The sequence below is a fragment of the Meles meles genome, chromosome 14, assembly GCF_922984935.1.
Source record: "Meles meles chromosome 14, mMelMel3.1 paternal haplotype, whole genome shotgun sequence".
Taxonomy (NCBI): domain Eukaryota; kingdom Metazoa; phylum Chordata; class Mammalia; order Carnivora; family Mustelidae; genus Meles; species Meles meles.
The window spans coordinates 74,804,115-74,825,719 of record NC_060079.1 but is presented as its reverse complement, the minus strand read 5'-3'; the positions used below and the strand labels follow the sequence as shown (position 1 = coordinate 74,825,719).

The 21,605-nt window shown below is 43.6% G+C and overlaps 1 protein-coding gene across 3 annotated transcripts in view; it reads right to left on the bottom strand.

Annotated features, from left to right (window-relative positions):
- Positions 1–10,744, bottom strand: part of CLYBL (citramalyl-CoA lyase) — a 276,475-nt gene extending 265,731 nt beyond the window's left edge. For all 3 annotated transcript variants that reach the window (XM_045977929.1, XM_045977930.1, XM_045977928.1), the window contains exon 1: positions 10,647–10,744. In XM_045977929.1, coding sequence (XP_045833885.1) covers positions 10,647–10,708 — 62 coding nt within the window. In that variant the 5' untranslated portion in view covers positions 10,709–10,744. The remainder of the gene's footprint in view (positions 1–10,646) is intronic.
- Positions 10,745–21,605: the final 10,861 nt, after the last annotated feature.

The window sequence follows — 21,605 nt, the reverse complement described above, 5'->3', positions numbered from 1 at the left end:
CCATTCTCTTAGGAGGTCATTCTGGAAGTCTTTAGCTCCAATTCTTGAACTTCTGATCTACCCTCTCTGACCATCTTCACTTCATCCTTCAGCCCTTCACTTCTCTGTCTCTAGAGCAAATAACTATCCTGCTTTGCCTGGAACAGAGAGGCCTCCTGGAATGTGGGACTTTCAAGACTAAAACCAGGATAGTTTTGCGGGCAAGCTGAAATGGTTTGATCCCCTGCCTCCCTGGACCACTTAATGTGACTTTCTTCATTACAACCCAAAACATAATTTTTGTTTACAGCACCCCCTTTTAGCTTTTTTTTTTAAGATTTATTTATTTGACAGAGATAGAGAAGGCAGAGGCTTCAACCCGCTGAGCCACCCAGGCGCCCCACCCCCTTTTAGCTTCTTACCATGCACTCGGGAAAGTCAATTTCGAATGATGCCAAAAAATACTTCAAAATAACTAACATTCCACATTGACCTATTAATAACAGTTCAAGTGGCAAAGTACACATATTCATTCTTTTTTTTTTTTTAAGATTTTATTTATGTGACAGAGAGAAACATACTGAGAGAGGGAACACAAGCAAGGGGAGCAGAAGAGGGAGAAACAGGCTTCCCGCTGAGCAGGGAGCCCGATGTGGGGCTCAATCCCAGGGTCCTGGGATCATGACCTGAGCCTGAGGAAGACACTTAAAGACTGAGCCACTCAGGCGCCCCACACATATTCATTCTTATTCTGAGTTCTTTTCAAAGATCACTTAAAAATTTCTCAGTCCTTTTCAATACCTGCCTGCTTTTTAGCATTCTTTCTATAAAGGTTTTTCTCCTTTCTCTCTCACTGCCTCTGTTCTCCCCCTACACCTTTCTCCCTTTCCATACTCCCTTTTAATTCCTTCCCTCCCTTCTTCCTTTAATGGCCCCACAGTAGTATAGAGGGACAACGGTGGTTGTCGCCACAATCTTAAAAATCTTCAAAACTGAGGCCAACTGTACAAAAGGGACTAGCAGGACCTCTGAGAGGTAACCCCATCAAAGATCCCTCAGCCACTACACAACCCTGCTGCCCACTCTCAGATCCTTAGTTTGTATCTGTCCCTCTCTAACCTGTCTTCATTTTTCTTCCATACCAGATTTCTCTCTAACCTGATATTGCAAAGAGGTAGTTCCTTTAAGAGTTTTATTACTAACTACTTTAGAAAGGACAGCATCAAGATAAGAAGTAAATAGAGAGTATAGGGATCAGAAAACTCCTACCGTTTGCCAGAGGTAGTTAAAACAAGCTTTAGAGGACAATTTATTATTATTATTTTTAAAGATTTTATTTATTTATTTGACAGACAGAGATCACAAGCAGGCAGAGAGGCAGGCAGAGAGAGAGGAAGGGAAGCAGGCTCCCTGCCGAGCAGAGAGCCGGATGCGGGGCTCAATCCCAGGACCCTGGGATCATGACCTGAGCAAAAGACAGAGGCTTTAACCTACTGAGCCACCCAGGCACCCAAAGACAATTTATTATTAAACACTTATATTAAAAAAGTAGGAAGGTCTAAATTTCCACCTTAAGAAACAAGAAGAAAAGGCAAATTAAACCCAAAGTAAGCTTAATATAGGAAATTATAAAGACAGGAATATAAATCAATGAAACAGAAAACAGAAAAATTTTTTAAAAATCAATAAAACTAAAAGACGGGGGGCCTGGGTGGCTCATTAGTTGAGCGTCTGCCTTCGGCTGGGGTCGTGATTCCAGGGTCCTGGGATCGAGCCCACATCAGGCTCCCTGCTCAGCGGAGAGCCTGCTTCTCTCTCTCCCTTTGCCTGCCACTCTGCTTACTTGTGTTCTCTATTTCTCTGCCAAATAAATAAATAAAATCTTTAAAGAAAAACAAAACAAAAACCCTAAAAGATGGTTCTTCACGAAGATCAATAAAACTGACAAAACTCTGGCAAACCAGTCAAATGAAATGAGAGAGAGAGATATACAGTATCAGAGAGAGAGGGCACATGACTACTGACTGCATGACCATTAAAAAGATGCCAGGGGCAGCAGTGGGAGTAAGGGCTAACTGCAAATGGGCCTGAAGGAGTTTTGGGGATGATGGAAATTTGGGGGGTGATCTAACACTGCACTGTGGTGATAGATGCACAAGTCTATGAATTTACTAAAGATTATTTCACACTTAAAAAAGATTAATTTTTTCAATATACAAATTATACAAAATATACAAATTATACCTCATAAAGCTATAAGAAAAAGGATAAGGGATTATCATGAACAACTCTTTGTCCATGAATCCGACAGCTTACATGAAACGGGCAAATTCCTTGAATTTGGTTGACCAACCAACCAAGGGTCACTCAAGAAAAACTGGATACCTGAGTAGCCTTATAGCTACTAAAGAAACTGAATTTGTAGTTAAAATTTTTCCTGCAAAGAAAACTCTAGGCATAAATATTTAAGTAAAAATACTGCCAATTCATTCAAGAGAATAGAAGAGAATACTCTCCAATGAATTCTATGTAACCATTATTATCCCCATACCAAACCAGAACAAGACAATACAAAAAACAAACAAACAAAAAGCAAAAAAAAACCCTATAGGCTAATGTTCTTTCTGAGCACAGATGCAAATACCTTTAACAAAATGTTAGCAGATTCAATTCAACAATATATAAAAATAATACATCATGAGGTGCCTGAGTGGCTCAGTCAATTAAGCATTTGACTTCAGCTTGGGTCATGATCTCCGCGTCCTGGGATGGAGCTCCACTTCAGGCTTGTCACTCAGCAGGAAGTCTGTTTCTCCCTCTCTTTCTGCCCCTGCCTTTGCTCACATGCTGTCTCTCGAAAAAATAAATAAAATCTTAAAAAAAAAAAGTCACATATCATGATCAAATAAAGTTTATTCCAGGAATGCAAGGTTAGCCTAACTTTAAAAATCAATCTAGGGGCACCTGGGTGGCTCATTCAGTTGAGCGTCTGCCTTCGGCTCAGCTCATGGTCTCAGGGTCCTGGGATTGAGTCCCGTGTCGGGCTCCCTGTTCTCCCCCTCCCTCTGCTGCTCCTCCTGCTTGTGCTCTCGCTCTTGCTTTCTCTCTCTCACAAATAAAATCTTTTAAAAAATCAATCTAATTCATCATATTAACACACTAAAGAAGAAAAGCCACATGATCACCACAATAAATACTAAAAAAAAAATTTATACACTCAAATCCATTCTTGTTTTTTTTTCAAGATTTTATTTATTTATTTGACAAAGAGAGAGCACAAGCAGGCAGAGCAGCAGGCAGAGGGAGAGGTGGAAGCAGGCTCTCCACTGAGCAGAGAGCCCAACGTGGGACTCAATCCTGGGACTCTAGGATCATGACCTGGGCCGAAGGCAGATGCTTAACCTGACCATCTGGTTAAGAATGAGACACCCAGGCACCCCTCAAACCCATTCTTGATCAAAATTCTAAGCAGGGGTGCCTGCAACAAAATTGCAGAGAAAGGACCTTCAAAAACCCAATCCTCCATAAAAGCAATGAGAATATTGGCAAAAATTGTCAAAATCAATCTTTTTTAGAACTCTAAAAATTAACCAAAGGCTTGCAGCAATCTAGGAACATTTCTTCAAAAAAACATGGACAAATCTCAGTAAGAACAAATCATGTGAGGTGTTCTTTTTTTTTAATTTACCTACTCCCTCTTCCCAGTTGGGAGGTAGCCTTGAAAACCAAAAGCCACAATCATGGTTTAAAACCAGCGACCTAGCAGGCACTGGAGGAGGCAAGGCAGGCCTGGAGTTCTTTCAAAGCACCATTTACAGAGAACTGACAATATTTGACCTGAGAGTTCCCTGGGAAACCCCACTTGCAAGGCTCACCCGGCTCAGAGAACAAACATTGGGAATGCATTTTCCCTGACGGTGTTTGTCAAATCAGAAGCAATTATTAACATCACCACTACCTGAAATGGCAGATAATAGGGCAAGTAGGCTAACCAAAAGCTTAAAAGGAAAAGGTGAGCCAAGAATACACAATGGGGAAGGAACAGTCTCTTCAATAAATAGTGTTGGGGAAAATGGATAGCCCCATGCAAAAGAATAAAATTAGACCACTATATTACTCCATACACAAAAATTAACTCAAAGTGGATTAAAAACCTGAATGTAGGGGCACCTGGGTGGGTTAAGCCTCTGCCTTTGGCTCAGGTCCTGGGATCAAGCCCCTAGTGGAGCTCTCTGCTCACCAGGGAGCCTGCTTCCCCACCTCTCTCTACCTGCCTCTCTGCCTACTTGTGATCTCTCTGTCAAATAAATAAAATCTTAAAAAAAAAATTTTTTTGAACGTAAGACCTGGAACCATAAAATTCTTAGAAGAAAACATAGGTGGTAAAGTCTTTGACATCAGTCTTAGCAACATCTTTGTGGATGAGACTTCAAAGGCAAGAAAAACAAAAGCAAAAATAAATAAATGGGACTATATCAAGGTAAAAAGCTTCAGCACAGCCAAAGAAACCTTCAGGAAAATGAAAAGGCAACCTAATGAATGGGTAAAAATATCTGCAAACCATATATCCAATAAGGGGTTAATATGCAAAATACATAAAAGGAATTAATCCGACTCAACAATAACAAAAAACAACCTGATTAAGAAATGGGGAGAGGACCTGAATAGCTATTTCTCCAAAGAATACATCCAGATGGCCAACAGCTCCATGAAAAGATGTTCAACATCACTAGTTACTAGGGAAGTGCTACTCAAAACCAAAATGTGGTATCACCTAACAACCTGTAAAAATAGCTACTATCAAAAAGACAAAAAATAACACGTGTTGGAGAGGATGTAGAGAAAAGGGAACCCTCACACACTGTTGGTAGGACTGTAAACTGATAGAGCTACTAGAAAACAGTACAAAGATTCCTCAAAAAATTAGAACTAGAACTACCATGTGACCCAGTTATTCTACTTCTGGGTATTTATCCAAAGAATAGGAAAACCTTAGTTTTAAAAAATATATATACACTCCTGCTTATTGTTATGTCCGCTGAAGCACAGTTTAATAGCCAAGATACAGAAATAAAATGTCCATCAGTAGATGAATGGATAAAGATGTGTTATATTTATACAATGAAGCCATGCTTGGCCATAAAAGAGAATGAAATCTTGCCATTTGCAGCAACATGGATGGATCTTTTTTTTTTTTTAATATTTTATTTATTTGACAGAGAGAAATCACAACTAGGCAGAGAGGCAGGCAGAGAGAGGAGGAAGCAGGCTCCCTGCGGAGCAGAGAGCCCGATGCGGGGCTCGATCCCAGGACCCTGGGATCATGACCTGAGCCGAAGGCAGAGGCTTTAACCTACTGAGCCACCCAGGCGCCCCAACATGGATGGATCTTGAGGGTATTATGTCAAGCAAAATAAGTCAGTTGGATAAAGAGAAATACCATAAGATCTTACTCTTATGTGGAATCCAAAAGGCAAAAGGAATGAACACAACAAAAATAATCTCATATAGAGAATAGACTATGGGTTACGGGTTAAGGGCATGGGGGATTAGCAAAACGGGCTATAATGCAATAATACAATGGAATGTTATCAAACCATAAAAAGGAATGAAATTCTGATACATGCTACAATATGAATGATTCTTAAAAACATAATGCAAAGTGAAATAAGCCAGAAACAAAAGAATAAAAATTACATGATTCCAGTTACATGAAATATCCAGAATAAGCAAATTCAGAGAGACAGAAAGTAGATTACAGATTACCAGGTGTCAGGAAAGAAGTTATTGCTCAATGGGTACAGAGTTTCTGTTTGGAGTGATGAACAAATCTTGGAAGTAGTGGTAATGGTTGCAGGACAGTGTGAATGCAATAATGCCACTAAACCGCACATCTACAATGGTTAAAATAACAAAGTTTATGTTACATATATTTTATTTTACCACAATTCTTTTTAAAAAATGTGCATGATTAGCCCTAGAGTAACCACTAAAAAAAACCCTTTAAAATTACGATTAAGAGTTAAAAAAATAGTTAAAAATCATTAAAGAAATTTAAAATATTCACTTAATGCATAAGAAAGCAGTAAGGAAGGAACAGAGGAACAAAAAAAGACACGAGACATACAGAAGCCAATACTCAATAAACACACCACTTAAAAGGAAAACTACAGACCAATCTCTCATGAACATAGATGGAAAACCATCAAGAAAATATTAGCAAATCAAATCCAACAATGTCTAAAAAGAATTATACACCACAACCACGTAGGATTTATTCCAGGTATACAAGGCTGGTTTGACATTCAAAAATCAGATAATGTAATCTACCACATCAAAAGGCTAACAAGGAAAATCATATGTTCATATCAATTGATGCAGAAAAAGAACTTGACAAAACCCAGTATCCATTCATAACAAAAACAACTTACAATGGATCATAGACCTAAGTATAAAACGTAATACTATAGAACTTTTAGAAGAAAATACAAGAAAAGACCTATGTGACTTTGGATTTGGCAATGAGTTCTTAAATATATTGGCAAAAGCAGGGGTGCCTGGGTGGCTCAGCGGGTTAAGCATCCCACTCTTGGTACCAGCTCAGGTACTGATCTCAAGGCCCTGGGATCTAGCCTGGCTTCAGGCTCTGAGCTCAGCAGGGAGTCTGCTTGAGGATTCTCTCCCTGCCCTCTCTCAAAATACATCTTAAACAAACAAACAAAAAATATCAAATGCATGGTCCATGAAAGAAAAAAATCAATAATCATGACTTAATTGAAATAAAAAACTTCTCCTCTGTGCAAGATACATTCATTAAGAGAATGAAAAGACTAGTGCCAGATGGGAGAAAATAGAGGCAAAACATATGTCTTACAAAAGACATATCTAAAATACGCAAAAAATACTTAAAAACTTAACAATAAGAAAACAATCCAGGAAATAGGCAGAAGATCTAAACAGGTCACCAAAGATGACCCACAAATGCCAAATAAACACATGACAAGATGCTCAACATCAGCTGACACCGGGGAATTTCAAGTTAAAAGAACATTAACACAACAACAGATCCCACTACACACCTATTAGAATGACTAAACGAAAATTTTTTAATTGACAATACTAAATGCTGGCAAGGATGTACTGCAACAGAAGCTTTCATTGATGATGGGAATGCAAAATGGTACAGCACCTTGGAACATCGTTTGGTAGTTTTTTTACAAAACAAAATTTGTACTTTTAACACACAATCATACTCCTAGGTATTTACTCAATTAATTCGAAAACTTATGCACATAGAAAACTTACACAAGAATGTTTAGAGCAGCTTTATTAAGCCTTAATAGAAGTAACTACAATGTCCTTCAGTGGCTGAACAGATAAACAGATTAACTATGAAACATCTTGGGGTGCCTGAGTGGCTCAGTCGGTTAAGCATCTGCCTTTAGCTCAGGTCATGATCCCAAGGGTCCTGGGATGGAGCCCCACGTCAGGCTCCCTACTTAGCTGGGAGCCTGCTTCTCCCTCTCCCTCTGCCCCTCTCTGCTGCTCATGCTCTCTCTCTCTCTCAAATGAATAAGGAAAAATTCTTTTTTTTTTTTTTAAGATTTTATTTATTTACTTGACAGACAGAGATCACAAGTAGGTGAGAGGCAGACAGAGAGAGGAAGGGAAGCAGGCTCCCTGCTGAGCAGAGCGCCCCATGCGGGGCTCGATCCCAGGACCCTGAGATCATGACCTGAGCCGAAGGCAGAGGCTTAACCCACTGAGCCACCCAGGTACCCCTGAATAAATAAAAATTCTAAAAAAACAAAACTATGAAACATCTCTGAAATTGAATATTCAGCAACAAAAGAAAATGAGCTAAGAAGCCATGAGAAAGACACAGAGGAACCTTAATGCACATTGCTAAGTGAAGGAAAACTGTCTAAAGGGACTATATGACTATGTATGACTCCAATTATATGACATTCTGGAAAAGGCTAAACTTTAGAGACAAGAATATGATCTGTAAGCACTGATCCAGGAGTTTGGGGGGAAGCAGGATGGATGCATAGATGAAGCACAGGGGATTTTTAGGGAAATAGAACAATTCTGTATAATACTGTTATGGTAGATACATGATACTATGCATTTGTCAAAAACCACAGAATTTTATAGCAAAAAGAGCAAACCTTAACATATGCAATTAAAAAAATTCACATGGGGGCTTGGGGGATCCCAGGAAAGAATGCAAACTGACAAGGGAATCTACCTGTATCACAGATGTATGAAACAACCTCACTGAAGGGATGGGAGGAAAAGGCACCAACCTAAGCAACCAAGGAAATGAGTGGAGCCTATTAAAGGAAAAGGAACTACACTAAGCACAGTACTTTGACAGTTTTTCCCCATGGAGTATGGTCTAACAATTCAAATACTGCTATATGTGTATGCTGAAATTGGATGGTAGATGGTAGGAGTCAAGTTTCTTTTCTTTTTTTGGTGGTGGTGGGGGGAAGGCCAGGTTTCTAACTGTAGCAGTAAAAATTTATTGAGAAACAAAGGGAGAAGGCTAGAATGATCCCTGTGGTAATGGATTAGAACTGGAGAAGTATGAACTCATGTTCAGCCTAATATAGACACAGTGGTTACATACAGAAATATTTAGGGGCGCCTACTGGCTCAGTCTGTAGAGCACATGACGCTTGATCTCAGGGCTGTGAGTTCAAGCCCCACCTTGGGCTTAGAGCGTCCCTTAAAAATACAGGTATTTATAATATAGGCATGGATTACTATTCACACGTATGTTTCTTTGCTTTGTCACTGGAGAGGGCTTAAAAGACATGCCTACCAATAGTACCTCTAGGAGTGGGGAGTTATGCTCCCCCAACCTAAGGGCCAGGTATTTCTATAAATTGAGCAGGAGCTACAGACAGGGACAGAGACATCAAGGACACCACAACAGGGGAAAATACGGAAGACTCGGTAGACAAGTCAGGAACGGTCCCTGCCTACTGGCAATGATGCTAATACTGTAAAAACAAGGAAAAAGCCAGCAGGAGCAAGTCCACCTGCGGTAGAAATTAAGGCGTCTGTAAACAGACTCGTTCTAAGTCGACATTTGGCACCTTTACTTCTCCCATCTGTGTGTGTTCTGAAGGGGCGGAAACCCAAAGGATTTACCCCATGGTGTAGGCTCCCTGAAGCACCCAGCTTGAAAGCCTGCTGCCATGGCCTTAGCAGGATCTGTGTGTGGAGAATGAACCAATGGGCTAATAAGGATGGCAAAGAGCACTGTGAGATGAGTCCCAAGCGCCTTATAAGTAGGTGACTGCATGTGGTCACTGGACCCATTATTAAACAGGCCACAGACGCTGGCCTGCAAGAAAAGAGACCTTCTGGGGGCGCCTGGGTGGCTCAGTGGGTTGGGCCTTTGCCTTCGGCTCGGGTCATGATCTCGGGGTCCTGGGAGCTAGTCCCGCGTTGGGCTCTCTGATTGGTGGGGGGCCTGATTCCCCCTCTCTCTCTGCCTACTTGTGGTCTCTGTGTGTCAAATAAATAAATAAAGTCTTAAAAAAAAGAAAAGAAAAGGGACCTTCTGGAAGGGTCTGGGTATACGGCCTCAGCCGCATCTCTGGTTGCAGGATGCTTCCCTGGGCCCAGGGCCATACACCTAGCTCTGCTCTAGGAATGGGGAAAGTGGGATGCACAGGACCAGGGAGGGCCCAGCGCGGGTCACACTGGTGAGTCGGGAAGCGCAGCAAATGTGAGAAGTTCTGGACCAGGAGCCATAGACTGGGTTTCGGAACCAAACCCCGCCATTCTCTGCTTCGCGTCACTTAGCCTCCCTAAGCCTGTTCCCTCATACAATGAAGTCTTCCGACTTCTTCACACGGTGGTCAAGGAATCCGAGGATAACGTGTGTGCATACAGTTGGCCAACAGGCAACTGCTGGACCAGCGGTTCTCAAAGCGGGGTTCGAGGGCACCTGCACGCCCCTGAGACCCTTCGAGATGGCCTGAGAGGTCTTCCTTTTCCAGCTAGCGTCTGCCCGAGCCCAGAATCGCTTCGTAAACGTGCTCCACGACAGCTGATGAGACTCCAGCTGTCCTTCATTAAAACAGAGATTCTCAAAAATACCAAACCACGCCCCTTTCACTCCAGCTGTGTTCAAATGTTACGGGGTTGTCATTTGTAAATGAGTGTTTTTTTAAAATTCTGTTTTAATTCCTCACACCGTAAAGACGTACAGCTGCAAGGAAAGCTCTTCGGGGTCCTCAGCAATTTTTCGGCGGGTAAAGGGGTCCTGGGGCCAGTCCCGGAGCTGCGGCGCGAACACACGGGCGGAGGGGATCTCCGCAGACGAGCCGCCTCTCACGGGCTGCCTCCAGGACCCGTGCACAGAACAGCCGCTCGTTCGCGGTTTCCACGTGTGGGGGAGACTCGTCGTGGGCTCTGGGGCTGCTACGCAGAATGCCTGGACCCATTTCCCCGGCCCAAGCAAGGACCCTCCCACAGGGCGGCACGCGCACGAGAGGCGACCCTCGCGGGGCGTCGGCGACCTTGGCAGAGGTCGAGCCGGCGCGCGGGAGAAGCGCGGTGCTCCCGGCCGGCGGGGGTGGGGGGGTTTCCGGCAGGGACTGGGGAGGCCGGGCTGGGTGGCTGGGGACTTAGGGACCTGCACTCACAGCCTCGGCAGCGCCGCCGCCGGCGTTCCATGTGACGCTCTCCACAGCAGACGCAGCGCCATCTTCCTGACGCGCGCGCCCCGCCTCAGTCCTGTCCTTCCTCGTTTCGCCACGCCCCGGGCCCCGCCCCCAGGTAGCCCCGCCCCCCCCGCAAGCCCAGCAGCGCCGCTCCCAGTCCCCCGCAAGCCACGCCCCCTGCCTGGCGCACCTGTTCCCGCCTGGAGCTGGGGATGTCCCTCTGCTGCCAGAAACTTCTCCGCTGTCATGGCAGGTAGAGCCGGGACTCAGAGTGGTTGAACACTTCTTGAGCGGTTTTTCTGATGACTGAATCCGGTTTTCTCCGTGCTTCTGGGTTTTTGAAGGCGACTTTGAGAGACTTTGCGTTTTTCCAACCAGAGCAGACCAAATTTTCTAGGGATTAGTTGCTTTTATTGTTAAAAGAGCTGCCTAACAAATTCGTGAGCCTCCCCATCTGCATGCCTCAACAGTTAATCCATTACGGGACATATATGCTTGTAATAGGATCAGAACTGCTGTGGGCAACTTTCTGGGCCAGAGAAATGCTTGCTGAAGACTCGGTCGGCAAACACAACACTTCACTCTAACTCCTTCCTGTCAGTTTTTCAGCAAATACAACTCCTGCGGCTTACCAGTGGGGGGACTGCTGAGGTATTAAAACACACTTTACCAGCTGTGTGACTTTGGGCAAGTTACTTAGGCTCTCCATGCTTCAGTTTCCTCCTCTGCAAGGTTGTAATATTAATAATACTCACCTCATAGGTCTGTTACGAGAATATCTTGAGTTAATGTATATAAAGAGCTTAAAACCTTACTGGCCCAGAGCAAGTGCTCAGTAGCGTTAATTCTCGTTATTAACATCATCATGTCCATTCCCTTCTTGAAACCCTTTGGTGGCTTCCATTGGGAAGCATTTGGAATAAAACCCAAGTTCTTCACCACAACCCTGAAGCCTCTGCCTTCTGGCCTCTGCTTATCTCTCCAACTTATTTCAGCCCCACATTCTTCTTTCCACTTTTTTTTTTTTTTTTTTTGACAGAGAGAGATCACAAGTAGGCAGAGAGGCAGGCTCCCTGCTGAGCAGAGAGCCCGATGCGGGACTCGATCCCAGGACCCCGAGATCATGACCCGAGCCGAAGGCAGCGGCTTAAACCACTGAGCCACCCAGGCGCCCCTCTTTCCACTTTTTTAAAGTTCACTAAGCCACCTCCCACTTCAGGGCCTTCCCACATGCTGCTCCTATGCCCAGGACGCTCACAGCTACACCTTCTCATCCTGCAGGACATTTAGACTACCTGCCACCTGAGAATGCTCAAAGAGTATTCTCTCTTGACACTGACTACCCGAGTGTCCTCCCAATCTATTTCACCACCAACAGCAACCTGATGGTGTGTCCATCACAGCCCTCACCACAATATTTGGGGATTTGAGAATTCACTTTCTTATCTGCCTTTTCCTTGGTGGTTCTCAAGGTGGGAGGGAACTGCTGCCCACTGATCCAAGGGGTGGGCTTTTAGGGTATGCTATGATCATTAAAGGGGCAGGGCTTACGTTGTGCGGCAGTCCTGCTCCTAGAAAAGCGGCTAATGCTCAGGTCTAAAAACACCATCTCTAGGAACAGACTGTGAGTTCTTTGAAAACTAGGACCTGGTGTATCTTGTCAGTGCTCTGTGCCCCCAGCACCTGGGTAAGTGACTTGTAACCAGTAGGTATTTAATAAATATAAAATGAAAATGTTCCACCGGCCTCATTATAACTCCAAGAGCTGCCATATGAGTAATTATCTTTATTAAAAATGCCCTGGACCTCAGGGCTTTTTAGGTAAAGTACGACCTCCTGTGACTCATTTGCTGATTCAATATCTTTCAGATTCTGCTTGAAGAAATTGTAGCTATGCCCATTCTCACCAGGACATCTGTGGTTTTGTTGAGCTCCTTCCTTCATGAGATTACTAAATCATAGGTTTTAAGGACTGTTTTCTAATTTTTGTATATTTTAAAAATAAAGCTTTATTAACTTCCCATATTTCCGGATATAATAGAGAAAAGAATCGAGAGTTCCTCCTGTGAGGCTAGTCAAATCTGATTTTATTCACAGCCTCCAAACTAAGATAAAAGTACATGTTTGCCCCCAAGGACATTTTAAAAATATGAAATTTAGCAGAGACTCATTATCCTGTTGAATTAGGCAATCTGATAGGGTAAAAACCTTGCAGAGATCTGAGAAAGAAGGAGCCAGAAACAGTACCTCTGGAGCATAATAAGCTCAGAGGTGGCAAGAGTGGGGACTAGGATAATGAACCAACACTGATAATTTTCGAAACTGGGTGGCTGGGACACAGGGTGGGAGTGGGATAGATTACACGTTCCTCGCCTTCATGTATGTTGGAAAATATTCTTAACAAAAAAATTAAAATAAAAATCAATGCAACTAATGCTTAGCATAGAAAGAACCAAAGGCAGATTTACCCAAAGCCAAAGGAGGTTAAGCCTCAGGGCCCCTGGCTTGAACAGGCCCCTTATAGGTCCCTCCCAGTGTGTTTACAGGTCATTTGTCTTTATAAAATGTATAAAAGTGAGATATTTCTCTGTGCATTCCAATTTACCCTCTCTCAAGTTTACCCTCTCTCAAGCTTTTTGTGGGTGTGTTGGGTGGGGTTGGAGTGACTGTAGCATTTAAAAAAAAATTATTCATTTATTTAAGTAATCTCTGCACCCAAAATGGGGCTTGAGCTCATGACCCCGAGATCAAGAATCACATGATCTACGGACCAAGCCAGCCAGGCATCCCTGTGGCTGTAGCATTTTGAGGATCCAATTAAGTGGAACCTGAGCTGGGATATATTTGGCTTAGATTTAGTAGAATGTGCTTATGTGATTTTTTTGAATGAGCCTTATTTATTTCTTAAAAAGAGTTATTTATTCATTTGTTTATTTATTTCAGAGAGAGAGAATTCACGAGAGTGGGAAGAGCAGAGGAAGAGGGAGAGAGAGGGAGGGAAGCAGGCTCCCCATTGAACGTGGATCCTGACACAGGGCTGGATCCCAGGACCCTGAGATCACAACCTGAGCCAAAATCAAGAGCCGGCTGTTTAACCTACTGAGCCACCCAGGTGCCCCTATGTGATTTTTTGAAAGATTTTATTTTTACATAATCTCTACACCCAACAAGGGGCTTGAACTTACAACCCTGAGATCAAGGGTCACATGCTGTACCGACTGAGCCAGCTAGGCACCCTGGGATTTATGTGATTTGCAAACACTTCCAGGTTTAGTTATGATTAGCTGTCCAGGTTTAGGAATGCTTTCCAGGAATACTGCTGTCCAGTGTGCTGTCTTACCTGTGTAGACATGCAAGGCCAGAGGTCAGATCCCAATGAAAATATGCTGCTAAGGCATCTGACCCAGAAGCGTGTGGGTCATAGAAGAGACAGTTTGAAATATATGGAGACAGAGACCATCTGTGGTCACCAGATACATAAAAGTGCAAAGAGAATGTTTAGTTCTTATCTGTATCTGGTCAACGTGGAAACTCCTGTCTGGGGTGCATTCTAATGGCATGCTAGTGGCTTTCACACTGTTGACTCTGCTCGGCTGGAAACACTCCTCCCAGAACTGCTTTGCCTGTGTATTTCCAGGTGAGATTGTTCAGCAGAGACATCTGCATGAGATCTGGCAGGCAGAAGTGAAGCGGCAGGTCCGCGCGGTACCAGGCACTGCGGCCATGCATGCACATGCCCTTGGATCGGCGGTTCTCCCTGCTGATATGGGGCTGTCTGTGCTAACCTCCTCCCTTTTGAGATTGTTTACAGATCTCATTCCCTTACATTCATATCACCTCGTTTTTTCAACTCAAACAAATTTATTGAATGATTCCTGACCTCAAGAAGCTATCTGAGGGGCGCCTGGGTAGCTCAGTGGGTTATAGCCTCTGCCTTCCGCTCAGGTCATGATCCCAGGGTCCTGGGATCGAGCCCCACATCCCCTCTCTCTGCTCAGCAGGGAGCCTGCTTCCCCCTCTCTCTCTGCCTGCCTCTCTGACTGCCTCTCTACTTGTGATGTCTCTCTGCCAAATAAATAAATAAAATCTTTTAAAAAATTCAGAAACATGCTACAACATGGATGAACCTTGATAAATGAAATAAGCTACACACACACACACACACCACACACACACTGTATGATTCCACTTCTAGGAGTTTCCTAGAGTAATTAAATCCACAGAGACAGAAAATGAGGGCTGTCAGGGGCTGAGAGGAAGTGGGATGGGGAATTACTGTTTAATGGGCACAGAATTTTAGTTCTACAATATGAAAAAAGTTCTGGAGATGGATAGTGGTGATGATCGCACAACGGTGTGAATATTCTTACCACTACTGAACTACACACTTAAAATGGCTAAAAATGATAAATTTTATGTTATGTGTGTTTTACCACGATTAAAAAAAAGATTTTTTTTTTTTAGAGAGAGAGAGAGTGCGTAAGTGCATGCATGCTCGTAAGTGTGGGAGGGGGGCAGAAGGGGAGGGGAGGGGCAGAGAGAGAATCTTAGGTGGGTTTCGCACCCAGTGCAGGGCTCGAAGCAGGGCTCAAGCTCACAACCCTATAACCTGAGCCAAAATCAAGAGTTGGACATTAACCAACAGAGCCACCCAGGCACCCCAAGAAAAAAAGATTTTAAAAAGAAGCAATTTAGTCTAGTGAAAGAGGCAGGCAGGTGAATGGGGAAAACAGGTGGGTCCCGAGGTCTATTGGTGATACAGGGAAAGGAATACGAAACCAGAAAGAATCTTGGAATTTCCTCTGCTTGAGACAGGCGGGACAACCAGGGGACTTTGCAGAGACGGGGATAACCAGCTGGGACTCTAAATGTGTTAGGGGAAGGTACTGCCTGGGGCCAGACTTAACCGCGTGAATGTTCGTGTCTCAACCAATGTTGCCCTAAAAAATACAGGTCTCCCGAGTAGAAGTGCATTACGTTGTTACCTCTTGGTCTTATAATTGTCATGAAACTCAAATAACTTTCCCTGTTAATCTAAGAAATATTGGGCTTTCGTACTGGCTCAGCTACACCTTTGGCAAATACACCCGGGAGATACGGATGAAAATATCTAATCAACCCACGATTTACTGTAACCATTTAAAGCTTAAATAACCATTTGAAGCAGTAACAGTTAGGAAAATGAAGCCACATTATTTTTTTGTTATAAATACCAAAGGCTCTTTATCATAATGCATTTTTCCTTTCCTTTGGTGTCTGGCCGATGTAGGTTATTTTCACCAATGTTGAGTCTCAAAGGCTGAAGGGCCGTGCCACTGGTTTAAGACTTCAGAATGCTGCACTTAGAAAGAGACATATCAGAAGTTCTGTGGAACGATTTTCTACAGTGGCATAGATAGAACTACGCTCTGAGATCATCCATCCCTCCCGCTGCTCGGACACAAAACCCTCCCCGCCTCACCTCCTGGCAGGCACTGCCTTTGATAACGTTCTGGCTGTGTCTGGCTTTCTTGGGGAGAGAGGAGGAGACTCTCAAATTTAGGCCAAATGCAGAATAACTAACGACCACATTGTGGACCTTCTGAGCCGCAGCTTTCTCTTTATGAACTGAGGAAGTTAAACTAGCTGACCTCTAAAATTCCTTGTGGCTCCCAGACTCTGATTATATAACGGAAATCTTTTTTTTATCCCCCAGTCTCAGCCGGCAAAAGTGTGCTGCAGCTCCCCCTAGTGTCCACAGGCAGAGGGTTTCCCCGAGCCTGCGGGCGGCTCCCCAGCCCCTTCCCCTGATCACTCTTCCTTTCTCCCCTAGCACTTAGCCATTTCTAAATTACCGCCTAATGCGCTTATTTATGGTGTCTTTGTTGGCTGTAAGCCCCGTAAGGGCAGGGATTTTTTTCTTGTTTTGTTTACTGTTGTATCCTGACACACACCAGATATTTGGTGTAAATGGTGTAAAACTCGTTTGCTTAACTCAGTGTTGAATTTTGAGGCATTCTCTACCCACATTATTCCTTACACAATTCCCTGTTACTTTAATTCAATTTGCATGGTATTATCTTGCTCCCCTGATACTGTTTCTCTCCTTTAATAATTAAAAAAAAATTTTTAAAGATTTTTTTTATTTTTTAAAATTTATTTGACAGAGAGAGAGAGAGTGCAAGCAGCAGAGGGGAGAAGCAGACTTCCCGCTGAGCAGAGAGCCCAGTGCGGGACTCCATCCCAAGACCCCGGGATCATGACCCGAGCTGAAGGCAGGTGCTTAACCAAATGAGCCACCCACATGCCCTGTTTCTTTTTTGTTTGTTTAAAAGTTTTATCATTTTTAAGTAATCGTCTGCACCCAGTGTGGGTCTCAAACTCACAGCCCCAAGGTCCAAGAGTCACATCTCCACCAACTGAGCCAGCCAGGTTGTTTGTTTGTTTCTTTTTTAAAGATTAATTTATTTATTTTAGAAAAAGAGAGAGAAGACGAGCACAAGTGGGAGGGGCGGAGGGAAAGGAAGAGAGAGTCTCAAGCAGACTCTGCCCTGAGCTCAGAACCCCACGCAGGGCTCAATCTCACGACCCTGAAATCATGACCTGAGCTCAAACCAAGAGTCAGATGCTTAACCACTTTGCCACCGGGGCTGTTTCTCAGTTGCCTGTGTGGTGGGCAGAAGAATGGCCCCTGAAAATGTCCACAAGCTAATCCCCAGAATCGAAGACTATGTTACTTAGCAGGTATGATTACATTAAGAATCTTGCGGTAGTGAGATTATCCTGGATTATCTGGGCAGGCGCAGTGGAATCACTAGTCCTTCGGAGAAGGAGACAAGGGAGTCAGAGTCAGAACAAGGTATGACATGAAATCAAGGCTGGCGTGAGGAGTGCCCCAGCCGAGGCGTGCAGACGTCTCTAGAAGCTGGACATGGCTAGGAAATGGCTTCCACCCTGCAGCTCCAGAGGAAATGCAGGCTTGCGTGCACCTTGATTTGATCCGCACAAGAGCGATTTCAGACTTCTGACCCTCCAGAACTGCAAGATGATAAAGTTGTGTTGTTTTAAGCCACTACAGTTACGGTAACTTACCACACAGCAGCGATAAAAAACTCCTGTCACTAGTCAAAGAAACCTTCCCAAGAGCACCTCCGCATGGAACCTGGTTCTCAAAGAGTGCCTTCAAAGTCATTTGTAAATCCAAAGGTTCACTGTATTGTTCAAATCACCAGAAACATTTCACTCCGTTTCAAATAGGATCAGCAAGCGTATGCCCTGGCCAGAGCCTCCTTCAGCTTGAAAGTTTCTAATTTTTCAAGATGGAATTGGAGCCCTTTCTCTATATGTCATTAGAAAAAGAAAAAAGTCTCTTCACCCTTGAAACCAGTAAACAGAGACACAGGACACTTATCTCTTATATTATCCATTGATTTGCTTATTGTCTGCCGCTGCTGTCATTTTATTTGTTTACAGTGTTACTTACCATTCGGTGGAAGCCCCATGACGGTGGGAATGGAGGTTACCTGCTCTGCTACTGTATTTTCAGTGCCTAAAATGAGACCTAATACACAGTAGATGCTCAACAAATATTTGTGGAATCTGCTTGAGGTTCCAGATGTCTCCCTCTGCCTTTCCCCCACCTCTCTCTTTCTCTCCTTCATTCTCTTTCTCAAATTATTAAGTAAATAAAATCTTAAAAGCATTTTTTTTCAAAGATTCTATTTATTTATTTGACAGAGAGATCACAAGTAGGCAGAGAGGCAGGCAGAGAGAGAGGAGGAAGCAGGCGCCCTGAGGAGCAGAGAGCCCGATGCGGGGCTCGATCCCAGGACCCTGAGATCATGACCTGAGCCGAAGGCAGCGGCTTAATCCACTGAGCCACCCAGGCGCCCCAAAAGCATTTTTTTTGAGGGTCACCTGGCTGGCTTAGTTGGTAGAGTATGTGATTCTTAATCTCGGGGTCCTGATTTCAAGCCTATACTGAGTGTAGAGCTTCCTTCTTTCCTTCCTTTCAGTCAAGATTTTATTTATTTGAGAGCGTGAGTGAATAGGAGGGAGAGGGAGAGAGAATCTGAGGGAGACTCCGAGCTGAGTGTGGAGCCTGACGCGGGGCTCAATGTCATGACCCTGAGATCATGATCTGACCTGAAACCAAGAGTCCCAGGCTTAACTGACTTCAACACCCAGGTGCCTAGCAGGCATAGAGCCTTCTTAAAAAATAATAAAAGGGGGGCGCCTGTGTGGTTCAGTTGTTAAGCATCTGCCTTCGGCTCAGGTCATGGTCCTAGGGTCCTGGGATCGAGCCCCGCATTGGACTCCCTGCTTGGCAGGAAGCCTGCTTCTCCCTCTCCCACTCCCCGTACTTGTGTTCCCTCTCTTGCTGAGTCTCTCTCTGTCAAATAAATAAATAAAATCTAAAAAAAAAAAAAAGGTTAAAATATTTTTTAAAACTCACGTGTATAGGGGGCGCCTGGGTGGCTCAGTGGGTTAAAATTCATGTGTATGTATTCTTATTCAAAACACTAAACTTGAATCCTAGAACAATAAGGTGAAAAGAAGAAACAAGAAACCACTGTTGGGGGCACCTAGGTGTGCAGTGGCTGGGCCTGGGAATCTTGGGTTCAGCTCAGGTCATGATCTCAGGGTCATGAGATCAAGATCTGCTCGGAGAGGAGCTTGGTTAAAACTCTCCCTCTCAGACAAACCATAAGTGACTCTTGATCTCACAAAACAAACTGAGGGTTGCTGGGGGTAGAGGGGTAGGGAGAGGGGAGTGGGGTTATGGACATTGGGGAGGCTATGTGCTATGGTGAGTGCTGTGAAGTGTGTAAACCTGGAGATTCACAGACCTGTACCCCTGGGGATAAAAATACATTATATGGGGGCGCCTGGGTGGCTCAGTGGATTAAGCCGCTGCCTTCGGCTCAGGTCATGATCTCAGGGTCCTGGGATCGAGCCCCGCATCCGGCTCTCTGCTCTGCAGGGAGCCTGCTTCCTCCTCTCTCTGCCTGCCTCTCTATCTACTTGTGATCTCTCTCTCTGTCAAATAAATAAATAAATAAAATTAAAAAAAAATACATTATATGTTTATTAAAAAATGAAAAAATAAAATTAAAAGAAAAAAAAAACCTCTCCCTCTCTCTTTCTCTCACTAAAATAAATAAATAAATCCTTAAAAAAAAAAAAAGAAGAGGGAAAAGAAAGAAACCACAGTCTGACCTTCATGAAGCTGTAGCTCTGTACTGGGCCTGGCATCCTCCATCATCTTGGTATATGGAGAGTGGGACGCTGTCTACACCTTGGCATGCCCATATCCGCTGAATTCTCTGTTTCGCATCCCATACTGTGTTAAAAACTCTCCAAGTCCCAGCTGCTGTCCAGAGTGAGGGCCTAGTGACTCGCATAGGTGACAGTCTTAGTAGGCTCTGTGGACTTGTAATGTTGAACCATATAATAAAGGCTGGTTGGCTAAGACCCTCTGGATTTTGTGGAATCATCTTTAATGCACCAGCCAAGAAGATTGTTAACCAGCCTTGTTATGACAATTTCCTATTACTGTGGTCGGTTGGGCAGATGATTTGCAGGATTATCCGGGTGCTGACAAATCCCCGGGGCCCTGACAATCTCGTTTACAAAAGAATAAAATCTGTTTATTGCTGATAATAGATGGCATGCCCTCCGGTTTGCCTGTAAGTAACATGTGCATCGCTTTTTAGTTTTTCTTTTAGCAACAGGAGCCAAACTTGGATTCATCCCGATAAACTAGGCATTTAGGACTTTATGTGATCTAATTGCTCTGAGCTGTTCCTTAATCCCCATTTGCTAAACCTTTGCACCCCTGCCCACAATGGCATAACTGGCCTTGACCCAAGATGGCAAAATGGTCCATCTAACAAACTGAACTATTTGTTTATAATTGTTCATGTGGCTGGGGTTCCCTAGTCCCTCTTCTTGTTTTTATTTGTTGTTCTAAGACTTAAAACAAAAGGTCAAAGCAAATCTTGAAACTGTTGTGATGATTAAGCACAAATCCCTGAACGCAAAGTCCATTTCTTGATTCCTGGCTTCAGCTCTGGTGGCCAACACTCAGCAGGTTCCAAAACCAGTTGTGGGATTGCCTTGTTCAGAAACTCATAATTTCAGTCCTCAGATACCTCGATTTCAACAGACTACATTTGGAAACACCAAGAGATATTAATTTAAATCACATCTATAATTCCTTTTGATTTATAAGAAGTAAAATGCCATCTGCCAAGTTCTAAACCGATGCATATGGTTGGTATTTAATCTTATCCATAATATCACAATGAATGTGATTATTTTTGAAAGCATCGCTGCACGAGAAACATTTGTAAGTATAAGTTCATATCTCACTTAGCAAGATCTGCCTGACCCTTGGTCGAGCGACAGCTTCCCCATCCTGCAGACGTGGCAGGTGAAATGGTTCAGAGGTGACTTAGGGTGTATCTCTCCCGCGCAGGGCGTGCTTCTCTAGGTGTGGGTTAGGACCTGCCTGGTGAGGAAGGTAGTTGGTGGGATCCAGACTCTTCCTGCCCCCTCTGATTTTTTGCCTAATGAAACAATAAAGCCAGCCACGGGATTCCCAGCGTTCCAACAAGCTCCCCACGGAAGGTTTTGTCATCAGTTTCTGTAAAGTTAGAGGACTTTCAGAATTCCTCAGGCAAGAGGCTAAATTGTTAAATATTTATTCTCTTTTTCCAAAAAATCCCATTTAGTATTAAATAGGTCATAATATAGGTTCATTAGAAACAAATTTAAGCCTACGAAAACGAGAGAAAGTTAACACACAAAGGTCACTTCATATTCTGGTGTCTTCCTTATAGACATGTTCTTACACATTTTTCTGTGTAATGTGTGTGTGTGTGTATATATATATATCTCTTTTTCACTCTAGATCAACACACTCATATATATATATATATATATATATATATATATATA